Consider the following 16,346-nt stretch of genomic DNA (forward strand, 5'->3'; position numbering starts at 1 on the left):
CGGTAAAGAATATATGACAGGCCTGGGAACAGAGAATCTGTGCCATAAGGCATGAACACCAGCTCTATAACAAGATAGAGCTCCAGGGGTAACCTAGCCACAGGCAGGACTGTGGTAGTAGAAACCAAGGGCGATTTCCCACACAGCTTACCGAGGAGCAAAGTCCCTCCTCACCGCGCAGCGTCTGCTCGGATTTCCCACCAACTGCTCCGCGGATTCAGGAAGCGCCGCACCTTTTGCGTCTCAAATGGAAATCGCTAAAACCCTAGTTTACGTTAGCAACGCAAAAGGTCCAGCACTTCATGAATCCGCGGAGCAGTTGGTGGGAAATCCGAGCAGACGCTGCACGGTGAGGAGGGACTTCGCTCCTCGGTAAGCTGTGTGGGAAATCGCCCCATGTGTCCCAAAAGGTGCAGAATTTTCCAACCCAAATGGAATCAGTGAGTTCTGAACTGCCTCATCAAGTCAAAGGCAGCCTCCACCTTTCAGGAAGGTAGAAAACCCTTCCCCACTAGAGAATCTAGCGTAGCTCCAATAAATTGCTCTCAGATGGAACTATTCATGATTTATCCCAATCTACCATGAGTCTTAGTCTTTGACAGGTTTCCAGGACAAGAATGCAATGACTCAATAAACAGTCCTTGGAATCAGCTCCCATTAGCTAATAATCTAAATAAGGGAATTAATGGCAACCTGCAAACAGATATAAGTAATGACCGGGGCTAAATACCCTTAGAGAATACCCTGGGTGCTATGGTTAAACCAAAGAGTAGAGCAGTGTACTGAAAAACTTGGGATGTTGAAGGTGGATAGAAACATGAGAACAGGCATCTTTAAATCAATAATGATGAACTAACAATTCAATTTTAATTATGTTTTAATTATTTATATTGTCTTTTATTCTTATTATTTATAGCAGATTCTCTTTTAAACAGAGTGTGATGCTATAGGGCCAGACATCCTGAGCAGCAATCCCTGCCTCACACAGATTTCCCAACTGTACATTTCCTTCATCAAGGAAATCCACCAGCTGGAGACAGTCTTGCAGATAAGTTTGCACTGGGCTTTGCTCTCTTCCTGTAGGAAGCATGACCCATGCTAAGTGAAGAGTTCTATGAGACCCTGATCAGCCCACTCACCACTCTCAGTTTTCCCCATTTCACAAAATCAGTTCGACATTAAAAATTAGTTTGTTCTAAGCTGTATTAGAGGAGTGTCAAACTCATTTGTTATGAGAGCCGGAGTTGACATAAATGAGACCTTCTCAGGCTGGACCGTGTGCGCCATAAAATATAATGCCAGGTACTGGATATGTAACAGACAAATACAAGGATTTAAAGAAAAAAAAACTTTAAACATGCTTTAAATTTTAGCACTCTTGCAATATTGGGTTTATTTAACAGTTTCTGATAACTGACACCTCTTGCTCTAAATTATTGCATCAAAATTTGGGGATAATGTCTGTGCATTAGCAATCTTGAGTAGGGTGTTCAGGTGTGTATCTGTTAAGCTGCAAACCTACTTTTGCTTTATTTACATTCATTACAGAAATCTCATGGTCAAGGGGGGAAGCATGAAATGGCTGTGCATTGTGAGCTTTTGTACACAAGTTGCTTGCGATAGTCAGCCAGTGGAGAAAATAGCTTTGCTCGGTAGCTCCTGTGCGATTGAGCAAGCCTGGCAAAGCAAGCTGTGATGCAGAAGGAAGCAAGAGAGGGTGAAGGAAACAGATGACAGTGAGTTGGTCATGGGCCTGACAACAGCCCTCAGGTTGCATGCTTGACACTCCTGAGTATCAGGAAACAATCATGGACCCTCATCTTGATTTGTGTGTGTTTTGTTGCATTTGCAGTTTTTGCTTAAATACAATATAAAAAGTTTCCCTATAAACTCATGCTCCAGTTGTTCCTGTGCTAGTGATCACCGCAAAAGTAACCAAGAAGCAGCACATAAACATTATTGCAGAAATCCCCAGCAAGGTGTCCATGGCACCCACCAGCACCTGCCCTAGTATTTACTGTGTGTTCTTAGAAGGTGGGTGGGGCTAGTATGGTTCTTGCCCCATACGGCTTCTGATTGGCCACTGAGATCTGAAAGGCTTTGGGAACAGCTGCCATCATAGCATAAGGATCTTCACTGTGTGAATGAAGGTAAGCTGTGTGTATGCAATTATTTTTTTTTAAATATGTTCATTTGAAAAGACATCCTGCTAAGCAGAGCTGAAGAGTTGCTATTATTCAGGACTTTTTTTGTAGAAAAAGCCCAGCAGGCATTCATTAGCATATTAGGCCACACTCCCTAATGTCACCAGAGGTGCAAACACTTTGCGCTGCTAATTTCCAAGAGACAACTGAAACAAAATTGGGCTACCCACAACATAGTTCCAGGCCTATGACAAATTCCACCTGGCAGACTTTCCCCACGCATTTCTCAAGGGTAAATCTGGATGTTCCACCCAGCAGGAAGCTGCAACCAAACGCGTTCACTGAACAATGCATGGGAATGGAGCATGCATGCATTGGCAAATGTGTCTTTGTTATGCTCCAGAACACCCTTAAAAGAATTGAGTGCTACATCTACAATGTATTTATGTCTACAAAGCACAAAAGGGAAAAATAGAATCATAGAATTGGAAGGGGCCTCCTGAGTCATCTAGTCCAACCCCCTGCACAATGCAGGAAATTCACAACCCAAGTGAGATCTAGGTAGGCCCACAAGAAGAACCTTGCAGGATCAGACAAATGCTCCATCTGAATCCAGAATCTGATCTTCCATAGTTGACAGCCAGATCTCCTCCCCAGGAGGACTATATGCAAAGTAGCCAAAGATCTGTTCCACTGTTGCTCCTGGCAAATGGGATTCAGACCCACACTACTACTGGTCATAGAGGTTCCATTTAGTCATCATGTTTAAGAGCCCCTGAAGGACTTGTTCTCCATGAACATGTCTAATCCAGTTCTAATGTGAATTAAGAAAATATGTTCTACTCCCTGCTGTGAGTCTATTGCCAGTTTTAAGCCTCAAAGTATTATACCACTTCAAGATGTAGTGGTTATAGAGTCAGACTAACACTTGGGAGACCCAGGTTCAAATCCCCCACTCTACCATGGAAGTTTACTTGGTGACCTTCGGCCAGTCACAGCCTGACCCACCTTTCAGTGCTGTGAGAAATAGAGAACAAGGTAGTTCTGGATCCCTGTTGGGGATAAAAGGTGGGGTATATCTCAGTACCCTGAAACCCTTTAACTGGAGATGGTGAGAATTGGGACCCTTTGCATGAGAAAGTAGCCCCCCCACACACCATTCTACAATTATTGCAAAACTTTCCCAGGTGATCTTTCCAATAATAGTATTCTGCTTTTGCACCAGCCTAACCTAGACAAGGAAATCCACCATGCAAAAGCCCCTGGTCATATTACAGTTGGGGGTCTCCTTCCCCCCAAATGGGAAGGAACACAGGTAACTCCACATACCTCCCCCCGCTCCTCCTTTTACGCCTGAGTGGTGGCAACTCTTGCTGGAGGCGCTGGAAATTTACGGGTGGTGGTGGCTTAGCTGCTTCTGGGGGAAAGGGCACCCTTGGGGGCTCGGCTTGGTCTGCCAGGCTAAAGGTAGAATGCATTGACACAATGGAAAGGATAGGGTGGCAAAAAAGCCGAGAGTTGGCATTTTGCTTTTGCTTAGTCTGGCTGCAGGTGGCTCACGGTCACCTCTCGGTATGATCCACGCTACACGTCTGCCTTCCCAGCCACCAGCCCAAACAACAAGTGCATGGCGAGTGGTGAAGAGTCACTGGTTCCCCTTCCCCAGTTGAAGCTGGGCTGCTGCTGCCACTGCTGAAAGTTGCCAGTCTTCCGTCAGAACATTGCCTTCTTGGCACTATTGGCTGCATCTCCACATGGAGTTCCGCACTGTGGCACAGCATCAGTAGCAGCGCCCACCATCACCAACACTATCTTCCAGCAGAAGAACAGTCTGAAGACAACCTGGATGCACCCACGGTCCAAGCACTGGCACCTTATCGACTACATTCTGGTGCGCCAGAGAGACCTTCGAGATGTCTTACACACCCGAGTAATGCCCAGTGCAGAATGTCATACGGATCATCGTCTTGTACGCTGCAATCTCCGTCTTCACTTTAAACCCACACCCAGGAGAGGAGGTATCCCTCGGAGGAAGTTTCAGGTTGGCAGTCTCCAGTCAGCCGGAGACTTGGCCACTTCCTTCTCAGCTCAGCGTGCACCAAGCAGAGCACAGTACTGCTCACCACTAGTGGGGGAAGCTGTCATTTCAGGCTGGGAGGAGGAATTCAAGCAGCCAGTTCACCTGCACCAGGAAATGCCGTGGCTTGAAACTCAAGCCCTGTTTGAGGAATGCAACAGAGCAGTCCTCTCAGGAAGCCTTCCAAGACTATTTTTGAGCTGGAGCACTGGCCAAGCAAGCCGGAACTGTGTTCCAGTGCATTCCGGCTCAAAAAAAGCCCTATAAATTATGCTTAACCTCATTCCCTGATATTTTGTGATTGGGTATCTCTTTTGTGGCTGTCATTTTGTCATTGGCTCTGCCATCTGCAGTAGCTATTTTGTGGTTTTACCCACAATCCTTTGTCAGAATTTCAAAGGTGGCCGCAGGCTTAAAAAAAAGGTTGGGTGCTCCACTTACAGTTATATTGATCTCTTATATGGGCAGCTGTCATGTACAAAAACTTCTGGGAATCCTAGTAAATTTAGGTCCTCATTACACATTTTAGAGTTGCCACCCTCCAGGTAAGACCTGGAGATCTCCAAGTCCAATCTCTCAGCCTGACCTATAATCAGCTCCCTTCCACTACACAGAAATCAACCTTCAAGTTCATCTTTTAGAATGGGAAGGTCATTAATACTGCAGTTAAACTTTACCCAACAACAAAGCTCACAACAAATATGTTGCACCCTTTTGATTTGATCTTTCAGAACTTTTTGATTGCTGACAATTATTTATACTTATTTAATATATTTTTGTTCCACCTTTCCCCCAAAAAGCTCAGAGCAGCACTCATTATTCTCTTCTTCCCCATTTTAATTCTCGTAACAACCTTGTGAGGTTGGGTAGAAGGCCACAGTGATTGGCCCAAAGTCAATGAGCAAGCTTCATGGTAGAGAGGGGAGCTGAACCAGCATTGCCCATGTCTTCATGCTCTCAAATTGTTCTGCTTGTAACAGACAGGAATGTTGTAGACTAGAACTGAATAGTCAGTTTGCATTTCTTGCAAACATTTTTGTAGCATTCCCTTGTCCCTGGCTTGAACTGTAGGGTAACACAATGCAGTAAACTTACAATCCCATTATTCTAGTGAAACAAATGTGTGCAAATCAATATAGTACAGATATATAATGTTGCCATTAAGGGTAGCCTCTGAATGCGTTCTAGGATTCTAATCCTGGTTTAGAAAATCTTCCATTTTTTTGCTTTACCAAAAGGGGTAAGGACTGGAGTCTCCAAGCCTACAAATATATTTATTTACTTAAAACATTAGCTGTCTTTTCCCCTTGTAGGACTCAAAGTGGCTTACAATATAACGATTAGGGATGAGCATGAACTGGGGAAATGGAGGTTCATCCCAGTTCATGAGGTCACACAAAACACCTTGTTGCCTAACTGGTTCGTGTGAGATCTTCCCTCCCTCCCTTCTGGTAGCAGCCGCTCCCTGAGGCCAGAATGAAAGGGGGAAGTGGAAGATTTCACAAAAGCCATTTAAAAGGAATGCTGCCTTTAAATGTCTTTTGCACGTGGGAGCCCCTCTACTCGCTCTTTTTCAGGGATACCATGGACTTCATCACCAAAATAGAAGGATATGTTATGAAGGATGATGAGATATTGTGTACTATGAATGTACAGGCTTTGTATACAAACATACCCCATGAAACTAGATTCGTAGCACAATCATTTTTGGAGAAAGCGGGGAAGCAATCTCCACCATCTTCATTTTAGATACAACTATTGGATATTTTGGAGAAAAAGTTTTTTGGGTACAGCATCAGTTTTATTTTCAGATACAAGGTGTGGTTGATGCACTATTTGGAACGGTAAGATCAGTAATTCTTGCTATTATACTTTTTAAATGCTGTGATTGTGGGCTTGATGGTTAGCAGCATATTTTGTCTTTGGATAAGAATTGCTCTGATGAAGATCAACTCAAAACAGGAACAGAGCTGGCAACTCGTCTCATCTTATCAGAGAGGAGTTATGAACTGTATTTATTACTGTCTTGATCATCTGGTTGGAACATGGAATTGTGAACTGAATTGTTACAGCCTTAGGATTCTCTCCCACTAAAAAAAAAGCATGTTGTGTCATGCTTTAAAAGGGGAACCTTTGAATTTTTATGGAGTGAAACACAAGTACGTTAACTGTTTGCTATCTTACAATAAGTATTTGTATGTATTAATAAATTGTTATTAGTGCTGATTCTGTACCCCACAGACAAAAGTTTTGTTCATAGGTCTGCTTGTGGCTGAGTTGTTGCTGCTGTTGTTATTATTATTATGCAATTTTCCTCCAGGCCAGTTTGGCAAGGGATCTGGAGGTTTTTGGCATCTTTTGGGCATGGAGCAGAGGTCACTTGGGTTGGACTAAATGACCCTGGAGGTCCCTTCCAGCTCTTGTGATTCTATGTTTCTGTTCTATAATCTTTCTTGTTAATTGAAATGAATGCAAGCCATTTCAGTTATCCCTCTCATTCCCCCCACTACACAACACGACCCTCATGAACTTCCTTGAAATCACATGGAGTGTTACGAAGAGCAATGAACCACGAACCAGCAATGTTTGTTCCTAAATTAGGTTCATGATGTTTGTACCTATTCCTAATAACAGTTATAAATAACACTGAAAACAATATAAATAAGACAGTAACTATTTCAACACATAAAAGGTCACAAGTTAGATTCTTTAAAATAAAAAAGCCCCTCAAATCAGGACTGCCAACAAATAAGAACAAAATCAGTCAAATGTGGTCCTATTTAAAACTGGCTTCAACTGTGTCCTTAAAATCAACCATGACCAGGCTAGATGCCCCTCCCTGGGGAGGTTATTCCGTAAGTGTTGGGCTGCCACTGAAAAGGCCCTAATTCACATGTCCCCTCACCATGAGCTTCTTTGTTTGGTGGGTCAGTCAGGAGGACTCTTCTTGTGATTGTAGGTTAAACACCTCATTGTCAAGAATAGATTAGAGGGGGTTTCCGGGTTATGGCGCCTTGAGCTCAGGGGGGTCCACGGATCGTCCTCCTGGGGCCCCTCTGAATCAGGCGGTTGAAGGGATGCCATGGCCCCCCATAAGGAGACGTGGCCCCCCATAAGGAGACATGGCCCCCCATAAGGAGACCCTGGAGGGGTTTCCTTTTGGCATGGGACTTTTGCAGGAAGCCGGGGCATAGCGGCGGCTGTTTCTGTCCTTCTTGCATGCCCCGAAGCTTCACCGCCATGATAGCTAATACAGCAGAAAAAGGTGAACACCCAAACGCTTTCTTTCTTTCCTTTCAATAAGCTTCTGATGTATCGCTTTTCTACCCCAAGCATGGCAATTCTACTTGACAAGTAAGGGTGCTTTCAATACCACTGGCTAATGGGTCATTTTACATAATAACAAGTGGGTCAGCTCAAAGGAAGGGAAAGAGGTCAATTATACCTTTACTTTTCCGGTGAACGAGGCTTCAAAAAGTTAAAGAGCAACTTTAAGCATTGGCAACACTTCGAATTAGATGGAATACAGATACTCAAATCGACCCGGATTATAATTGGACATGTGTTAAAGAAGCTATTATTTGGCTGCAGTATGGTCTGAACAAAAACCAGATATATTCTAGAGAGAGCTGTCTCTGTCGTCTGACTGCAACTGAAATGATAACATTCAAAATCACAGCTGGAGGAGATTTGGAAGGACAAACTGAGTCTTTGAGCTACTTTCCAACTTGGATTAATAGACTGAGTTTGCTGATAGAGAAACACGGCATTGCCAAGTGAAATGTTTTATAAACAAGACATATTATGTAACATTAAATTCTCTGAAGCAGGCTCTTGGTTCATTAATGGAGTTGATTAAAAAACAAATGGGAGCTCTGATGCTGAAAGCTGGTGAAATCTCAAATCTACATGAGCAGAGTGTTAAAGAGATCCTGGTAACGTCTGTTGAATTGGAAGGGGATAGTGATCCGCTGGGAAACGAACAAAAGAACACCAAAATGGAACCTTATGGCACAGTTAAAAAGCAAGACCGGAAATCGAGACTGATTGAAGTTCTGCTGAGAGGAACAAATGGCGCGGAATTCTTCCTACCGTTACTGAGAGGGAGGATTGCATTAGGGAGTGAGAAGGTGCGTTTTAGCCAAAGAATCAAGATGTGGAAATGCTTCAGGAAGAAGGATTTTTGAACTCTCTCTCTCTCTGTGGATAGTCAGATATGGAACTCTCAACAAGAACTGACATGCGATTTTAAAACCAACATGCAATTTTAAAAGGCAAAGTGAAATTTTTGGATTACATTAAGTTGTTTCTTCTAGTGTAATATGGATATAAGAGCTAAAGGAATGAAAAGTTTTGAAAAGAATTTTAAGTAAATAGTTAATTTGGATTAAATTTTAAGAAGGCAGACAATGTAAGTAACTTGTAACTGGGCAGATCTTGTGGGCAGTTGGAGATGGAATTCCCAATAAGAACTGATATATGATTTTAAAAGGCTAAGTGAGATTTTTGGGCTATATTTCTAAGAAGGTAGACAACATAATTATCTTGCAATTAGGTAGATCTGCACTTAACAGATAAAGATATTTGCCTCTTATGCTTATTTTAATGATGATATTGTTAAATTAATAAGCTAGTTTGCATTTTCAATATGATTGAGTTAAGCAGCAAAAATCAAGACGTGAAAATTTTTCAGAAAGGGCCTTTGAATTGTTTTCTCTGTGGGTAACTAAATATGGAATTTTTAATGATATGCGATTTTAAAAGGTCAAGTGAGATTCTAAGGATGGAAAAGTTTTGCAAAAAATGTTAGATAAATAAGCAGTTAATTCTGGATCAATTGTTAAGAGGGCAGACAGCACAGCTATGTTTTAATCTGGTAGATCTGCTCTTAGTATGTTTGTCTGGAGAAACTGTCAATACTGAGATAGTCCAGCTAGTATATTTTATTTTTTGCTTGTTAAGGATTAATATATTGGTTGCATGTGTTTATTTTAATGATGATATTGTTAACCTAACAAGTTAGTCTGTGCTTTCAATATGGTTAAGTGTAGCCAGCCAGATCTGTGTTGAGACTGCTCGGGTTTTTTTTTTTTTTTTACATCTATATGTGCTGAAGAATTGTTTGGACTTGTATTATAAGTTATAGTTCAATTAAAAAGCTATAATGAAAGATAAAGTTGGTAAAATATATGGGGAGAATTTTATACTTGCGGGTAGAAAGAAAGGGGTATTTCTCTTGGAGGTAGAACTGTAACTGATATACTTGTATTTCTCTTTGTTTCTGTTTTTCCCACTTTGTATCCACCCTTCCCGTTCTTTAATGTATATTTGCTTGTGCTTCTTTTCTTTGTAGTTAAAATCAATAAAAAATTATAAAACCAAAGAATAGATTAGAGTTTGACATATCTGATTAGAGTTCGTAACAGCAACGTATCGTATGTGGAAATGGCTTCAATTGCTACATGTCCATACTCTGTTGTTGGAGGACCCACACTGGCTCTTTCAAGTCTTCCTGACATGGAATACATTGCCAGTAATAACCCATGTTTTGAAGAAATACATGTAAAAGAGACAACCATCTAATCCAGTGTGCAATAATGTAGATACAAAGGTCTTAAAACTGGTTGGAAAACCCTGGATTTCCCATGTTTTTAATGGCACTTGCAACACACACACACACACTGTGATATTGGCTGACTAGCTGTTTATTTTGAAAAGGACATGCCTGGGTATGAGAGTACAGTGTCAACTAATGGAGCCAATTTTGAAAATACTACTGTTAGCCTCTCTTAAGAAGACGGTGGCCGTAAATGTTAGCAAGTGAGAAAGAATGAAATGAGCACCAAATTCATTGTTAAATTATGTGGCCCATTTATGGGAAAGCTTATGTTAAAACACACTGTTGGATATTGGGCTTTCGGCAAGTGGCAGTAATGAAAACATCTTAATTTACATGCAACATTTTCTTTCTTAGAGGTCCTTAGATTACACCCAGACCTTTTGACCTTCAGAAAGAAATAACTTTCTTCCCAGTTTCCATTCAAAACATTTATTTTTGGGAAATACATATTAAACACTATTATTTATATAAAAACAGGACTAAATTTGTCATAATGCATACAATCCACCTACAGGCCATTTTAATAAATTCAGTCGAATGTTTTAGTCTTGCTTGGTAAAACCTTTCCCTCAGAAACAGCACAATATAAGAGGAGAGAGCATTTTTGTCTTGCTTTTGTGGCTGAGATATTTGCTAATCTCACCCTCCCCTAAAAGAAACACATTTTCCCTTACCTTTTTCATAGTCTTTTAAACACTTGAAATACATATATATTTAGTTAATACACTTCTTTATTTTGCTAAAATATAGCAAGTCAGCATGTAACAAAAATAATTTTCCTCAGCTTAACACAGCTCATTAAAGATTCCTACATTTTTCAGTTTGGGAAGGACAACACAAAAGTTAGCTGGGCAAGAATGTATGAGAGTCTTGAATCAAAGTATGTTTGTGGGTATGTTCATTGAGGTTTGCATTTTAAAGAGGAAAGAAAGATGCCTGACAGCTTCTATCTATGGGGGGAAAGCAACTGTAAGGAGCAGTGTAAAAACTAGCAAGGTCATAGCGAGACTTTAAGGAGATAGGTTCACATGCTGGTATCATGAACACCCTGCAAGAAGAAGAGGTCATGTACTATCAGTCCACTAGAGGAACATGAGGATGTAAAACATTCCCCAGAGGCACATTTTGCCAGCTAAGAGTGTACAAGCAACATGAAATCTCAAGTTTCTCTTTTACGAATACCAGGAAACAGAACATTTTTGAGGACTCCACAAGAGGCAGCATGGCCAGAATTTTCTATTTTTGCAAAAGGGATACTAACATCCTATGGAGCTGGACACCAAATATCATGTTCCACAGAACAATCAGAAAGCTCTGAAAATCTAGGACCTATTGGCTCTTTCAACTGGATGAAACTGTTCCGAATGGGGCTTCTGCCTCTCTAAGAACTCCTTATCAGCTCAAAAATGAGAAAATGCACGATTTTCCTCCGCTGTTAGGGACAGAGGCTATGCAAATACCAGACCCAGCTTTTTATACACAGTGTGGCATTTCATATGAAGACAAACATGCGTGACATGCCTAGACGTGAACATCTGGGGAACTGTAGCCACGGTGACACCCAGAATTTGCACAATAAAAAAAAAATGTCAGAGCAGGGGTGGGCACAAATCAAAGCATGAATCGTGATTTGTGAGTTGTTCCAAATTGGTCCAGGTACTTGCACGATGCATGACTTGCAAAACAAAGAGGCTTGTTTTTTGGGTGGTTTATCTGTGTCGTTAACGGCAGGGGATCCTCATGCACTGCAACACACCCGGCATGATGACATTAGCGCACTGGCCATGGCACTGGGGGGGCCATGTCACATGTGATAAGAGCATCCCCAGCATGCCCAGTACAATAATGTCACTTTCAGGAGACGTCGTCATGCTGGGCACATTGCAGCGCACCAGTGCTTTCTAGCCCTCCTGAAACAAACGAGCCATGAATTGTTTGGGAAATAAAAGAAAAAAGGAACCGAACCAAACCACCGAGTTGGGCAAACCAACAAACGACAAAACAAACCACCATCGCTAGTCACAAGCTTTTCCAGGCTTATTCAAAGATTAGCATATTATTTCAAATAGCTGGATCCTTCTCCGTTGGGCTTGCAGAGATCTTCTCTGAGACAAGAAAGTGCACACAAAACTTCTGAAGACAAGTCTGAGTCAAATGCATTACATCGCATAAAAGCAGACTAGTGATGTGAGACACACAGAACGGAAACTGATGGGAAGAGGAAGCGCCCCTGACAAGAGCAGCTCCTTATGACAGGACGTCTCCCACTCTTCTCTGGTAAGGAGGCAGCCTCCTTGCTATTGCTGGCTTTTTGAAAGAAGACCAAGACTAGAAAATGCAGGGGGTAAACTATGTGTACTGTGGAACAGAAATGTGCCATGCAGTCATAATTCATCTCTTGGGCCACTCTCACTTTCAGTTTTCATCTAGTGATAGAAAAATCTGGACACGAAAGGCATGGGATTAGGGAAAGAAAAAACTCCACACAAAAGCACACATGCAAACACCCCTATAAAACACAGTAAAGCTTTGGCACTAGGTCAGTCATGTGGCTCAGAAACATCTCTATTTACCTGAATCACTGAAATCAAAGGCAGCGGGTGTGGGCTTCCCCTCCAGCTCCCTCCCACACAGTGTGGAAAAGACTGGCACATCTGGCTGAGACTTTCCAGGCCTGCACTAGTAGAGCTGCTAAAAAGGACTGCCTCATTCAGAGGAGGGCCACTTCATTCAGAGCAGCCTCACCCCTTTTTAGGATGTCCTTGACATGAACGATGGTGCTCTACTAGCAGTGAGGATACATGGATAGGATATGTGGTGCCCTCCTCTCTTGAGCAGCCAGGCCTGTTGTACTCATGCCTGCTGCAATACAAGGCAGGCAAAGAAACCTAAACTGTATATAAAATAGTACACATTTAATAAATGTGAATGCCGTTACACATTCTAATAATCGCCAAGCTACTGCTCATGCAATAGCTCTATCAATCAACAAAAGTGAACTTGTACTTAACTCTTAATACGTTCCTGCTTATACCAGGCCTGAAAATCACACACTGAGGTTCACCTTAAAGTAAAATATAGTTCCAACTTGTCACACTCAACAAGTGAGCAGACTCATTTCACGAGGAATCTTCCTCAGAAGACGATCAACTTCAAAAAGATTTTCAATGCAATTTCTTCATGGAGTTGTCTGGATTCTAGCCATAAATATAAAATAGAGAATGGAATAAACAAAGAATTGCTGGGAATTAAGCTTACAAAATATCCTCTACAAAATGCTAACACCCACAAATTTTCAAAGTTACACAGTTTATTCACGAGGGGCGAGGTTGCTCTGAATGGGGTTTATGCAGAAGGCAAATAACTGGAATCAGAGGCAGCAAGGAAAGGCTCCCTCCAACTCCCTCCCACACAGTGTGGAAAAGACAACAGTACATCCGCGGTTGAGACTTTCCAGGCCTGCACTAGTAGAGCTGCTAAAAAGGACTCACTCGTTCAGAGGAGGACTTCCACATTCAGAGCAACCTCACCCCTTTTAGGTGCAAGCAACCTCACCCTTCCTGCATAAACTTTATAACTTTGAAAATTAGGCAAGTGTTAGCATTTTGTAGGGTTTTTTGTAAGTTTACTTCCAAGCAGCTTTGGGTCTATCCTGTTATCTATGTTATATTTATGGCTAGTTCCAGGCAACTCCACGGAAGAAACTGTACTGAAATTTTTTTCCAGATTCCTTACAAAACAAGTTGGAACCTAGATGCTTGTTGTTTATCTGCTCACTCGCCATGTGAAACAAGCTGGACTATATCAGATTACTTTAATGTGGACTTTACCATGTGATTTTCAGGCTTGGTACAAGCAGGAATGTATCAAGAGTTACAAGTTCACTTTTGTTGGTATATAGAGTTTTTGCACAAGTGGTAGCTTGGTGATTATTAGAATATGTAGCAGAGCATTCAAATCTATTACATGTATATTATTATACAGTTCAGTGGCCATTTATCATGGTGGTTTCCTTACCTACATTTATATGCACTGTGATCTGCTGTATATACTGCAATACAATGCCCAGGAAAACATCCCAACCCCACAAGGCAAAGGTGTATGAAAAATCACCCAATGGATGAATGTACAAGAAGCAAGTCTGTTCTGCAAGGAGGCTCCGCTTTGGATTTCAAGAGTATGAAGGTAGTACTATCAATGGAAGTTACTCCTTCACTGAATTCCAGAAGAAGGGTGCTGGCCTATCTCTTCCAGGATGGGGGAGGGGGGGGGGCTCAGCTAATGCTTGACATCAAAGATAGCCAAGATTTTCCTGCTGAGATTATAGCTCAACCCCCCCCCCCCAATCTCTCCTCAATGGTTTGGTCACCCATTACTACACTCAATTGCCCACAACATGGAAGCACAAAATAGATGTTTCATGCCACAAAGGCTGGCAAAAAGATGCTACATTTGTTACAGAAAAAAATTGTTATTTGGTCAGTTACAGTCAGCAGTGTGAATATCAGTGGTAGAGAGGGGCAAGAACAGTGGCACCAGCAGAGGGATGGGGATTGTATACATTTCTTCCACATATATAGATTTTCTATCCCTCTGCTGGGGTGGGTGGGTGTGTGTGTGTATCAATGGGAGTTACTCCTTCACTGAAAGAAGACAGAGTGGGATGGAGAGAGAGCTGGGTCCTAGCTAGGTCATGAATGTTACATTTCATTGGCCACCAAGTCCTCCTTGTTAGCCACACCATTGGAGAGCATGTTCTGACTTTCATTCAAGCGTTTGACTCTGTAGGCTTCAAAATGGATGCTGCTGGTAATGTCCTTGATGTTTTGCATGTGTGTCCTACAGGAAGAAGGACAGGCAATCACACAGTGGAAGTAAAATTCAACAGCAATTTGATACACATGAAGACAATACTTGATTACATACCGTAGGTATGAGAACAAACTTTGCCCAAGACAAAACCAGGCTACATGGAACAATGGTCTGACTCTGTATAAAGGAGCGCCTTCTATTCTTGGATTCCTCCAACAGGGCAAAACTGGCATGGGAAATAATTGTTGTGCCAGTTCCACTCAACCTATGCAGTAAAAAGTGCCTATCCACTAAAAACTGTTGGGAGTAGCCACTGTAGGTAACATAGGTCTCCTAAAACAGAGATGAATGTATGTACTCTACGTTTCAATCCCAGAAGAAAAACAAATTAAGGTGTCAGCGGTGTTCACTCCCCTACATCTCTCCTGTTAGGAAAGTGCTACCAACCTGATCAGAAGATCCCGCAAGTAAGCAAACTCGCAATGTGTTGTGTTCTCAACTGTAAAAGGCAGGACACAGTATTAGAAGTTAGCATAAGATCAATGCATCAAGTTTCAGAGAAAGACAGGACTCATAAAGTCTCAACAGAGCACAAAGAACTTACAGCTCTCTTGAACACATTTCAGACCACCCAAGAAAACTGACTCTTAAGGATCTAGTTTGAAGGTGGAAAAGGATCTCTACAGGCTTCAGCCAATGCTGTGCCTTGGAGCTCTCTGTTGTACACAGAAAGAGCAAAATGCCTGGCGCTGAAGATGACTCTAAGCAATTTGCTTTGTGTCCACATTGCTGTTTTCATGAATTACCATAGACTGGCCACAGGAGGGAAGCAGAAGGCTTAAAATGAACAGATTCCCCTTCTGCTTTCAGGAACCATTTTTCTCAAAAGTAGGATTTTTTAATGACGCTAACAAAAAATAGTGCTGCGTGTTTCTTTGTATTTATAATAATTTTGGGAAAAGAAAAAGAAAAGGTAATTTAATGTGACTGTAAGGAATGCACAGATAGCCCCAATGGGACGTTAATAAATTTATCTCTACTCCATGTTTCCATTATCTCCATGTACTCCATTATCTGAACTCCATAGCAGGATGCCCAACAGTAGCTCTCCAGATGTTTTTTGCCTACAACTCCCATCAACCCCAGCCAGCATGGCCAATGGCTGGGGCTGATGGAAGTTGTAGGCAAAAAAAAATCTGGAGAGCTACCGTTGGCCACCCCTGCATACTGGCAGCACCACTACCTCCAGTGACACAACAGTGCAGGGGACAGCTGCCCTCTATTTCAGTTTCAGAAATGGAATTATCACAGCTAGTGCCAGCCAAATTCAGTGGAACAGGATCTGTCTATAAAGCCCTTCTTATGCAGTAAGTTACCTGTGCAAGCCCATTTAAAGACAGAAAATATTTTCCATGACTTTTGAGAGCACAGAGCAAGAGACAGGCAAGTAACAGAAAAACAGGTTGCTTACCTATAATGATCTTCGAGTGCTCATCTGTGCATTCACACTGTTGGGATAACTGGCGCTTGCATCAACCCCAGTGGTGATCTAAAGCTCCAGAAGTTTCTTCTGCATCCTACTGAGCATGGCCAGGGACTCCACTGTACATGTCCAGAGGAGGGTGCCATATTCTCGCCAGTTTCCTTCTGACCACTGTAGCAACCTCTATAAGTGGAAGGCTGACAGCAGAGG

General features: G+C 42.1%; 1 protein-coding gene across 8 annotated transcripts in view; it reads right to left on the reverse strand.

The window, feature by feature from the left end:
- Window positions 1–12,054: 12,054 nt before the first annotated feature.
- The window catches only part of SEPTIN9 (septin 9), a 382,955-nt gene continuing 378,663 nt past the window's right edge, over window positions 12,055–16,346 (reverse strand). For 4 of the 8 annotated variants that reach the window (XM_060253398.1, XM_060253404.1, XM_060253403.1 and 1 more), the window contains 3 exons: window positions 15,101–15,152; window positions 13,243–14,680; window positions 12,056–12,460 (listed from right to left, as the gene is read on the reverse strand). In XM_060253398.1, coding sequence (XP_060109381.1) covers window positions 14,542–14,680; window positions 15,101–15,152 — 191 coding nt within the window. In that variant the 3' untranslated portion in view covers window positions 12,056–12,460; window positions 13,243–14,541. Of the gene's footprint in view, window positions 12,461–13,093; window positions 14,681–15,100; window positions 15,153–16,346 lie in introns of those variants that run through there. The other 4 variants (XM_060253401.1, XM_060253405.1, XM_060253406.1 and 1 more) reach the window with 2 other exon arrangements.

Source organism: Heteronotia binoei, chromosome 13 (assembly GCF_032191835.1).
Source record: "Heteronotia binoei isolate CCM8104 ecotype False Entrance Well chromosome 13, APGP_CSIRO_Hbin_v1, whole genome shotgun sequence".
NCBI classification, from domain to species: Eukaryota; Metazoa; Chordata; class Lepidosauria; order Squamata; family Gekkonidae; genus Heteronotia; species Heteronotia binoei.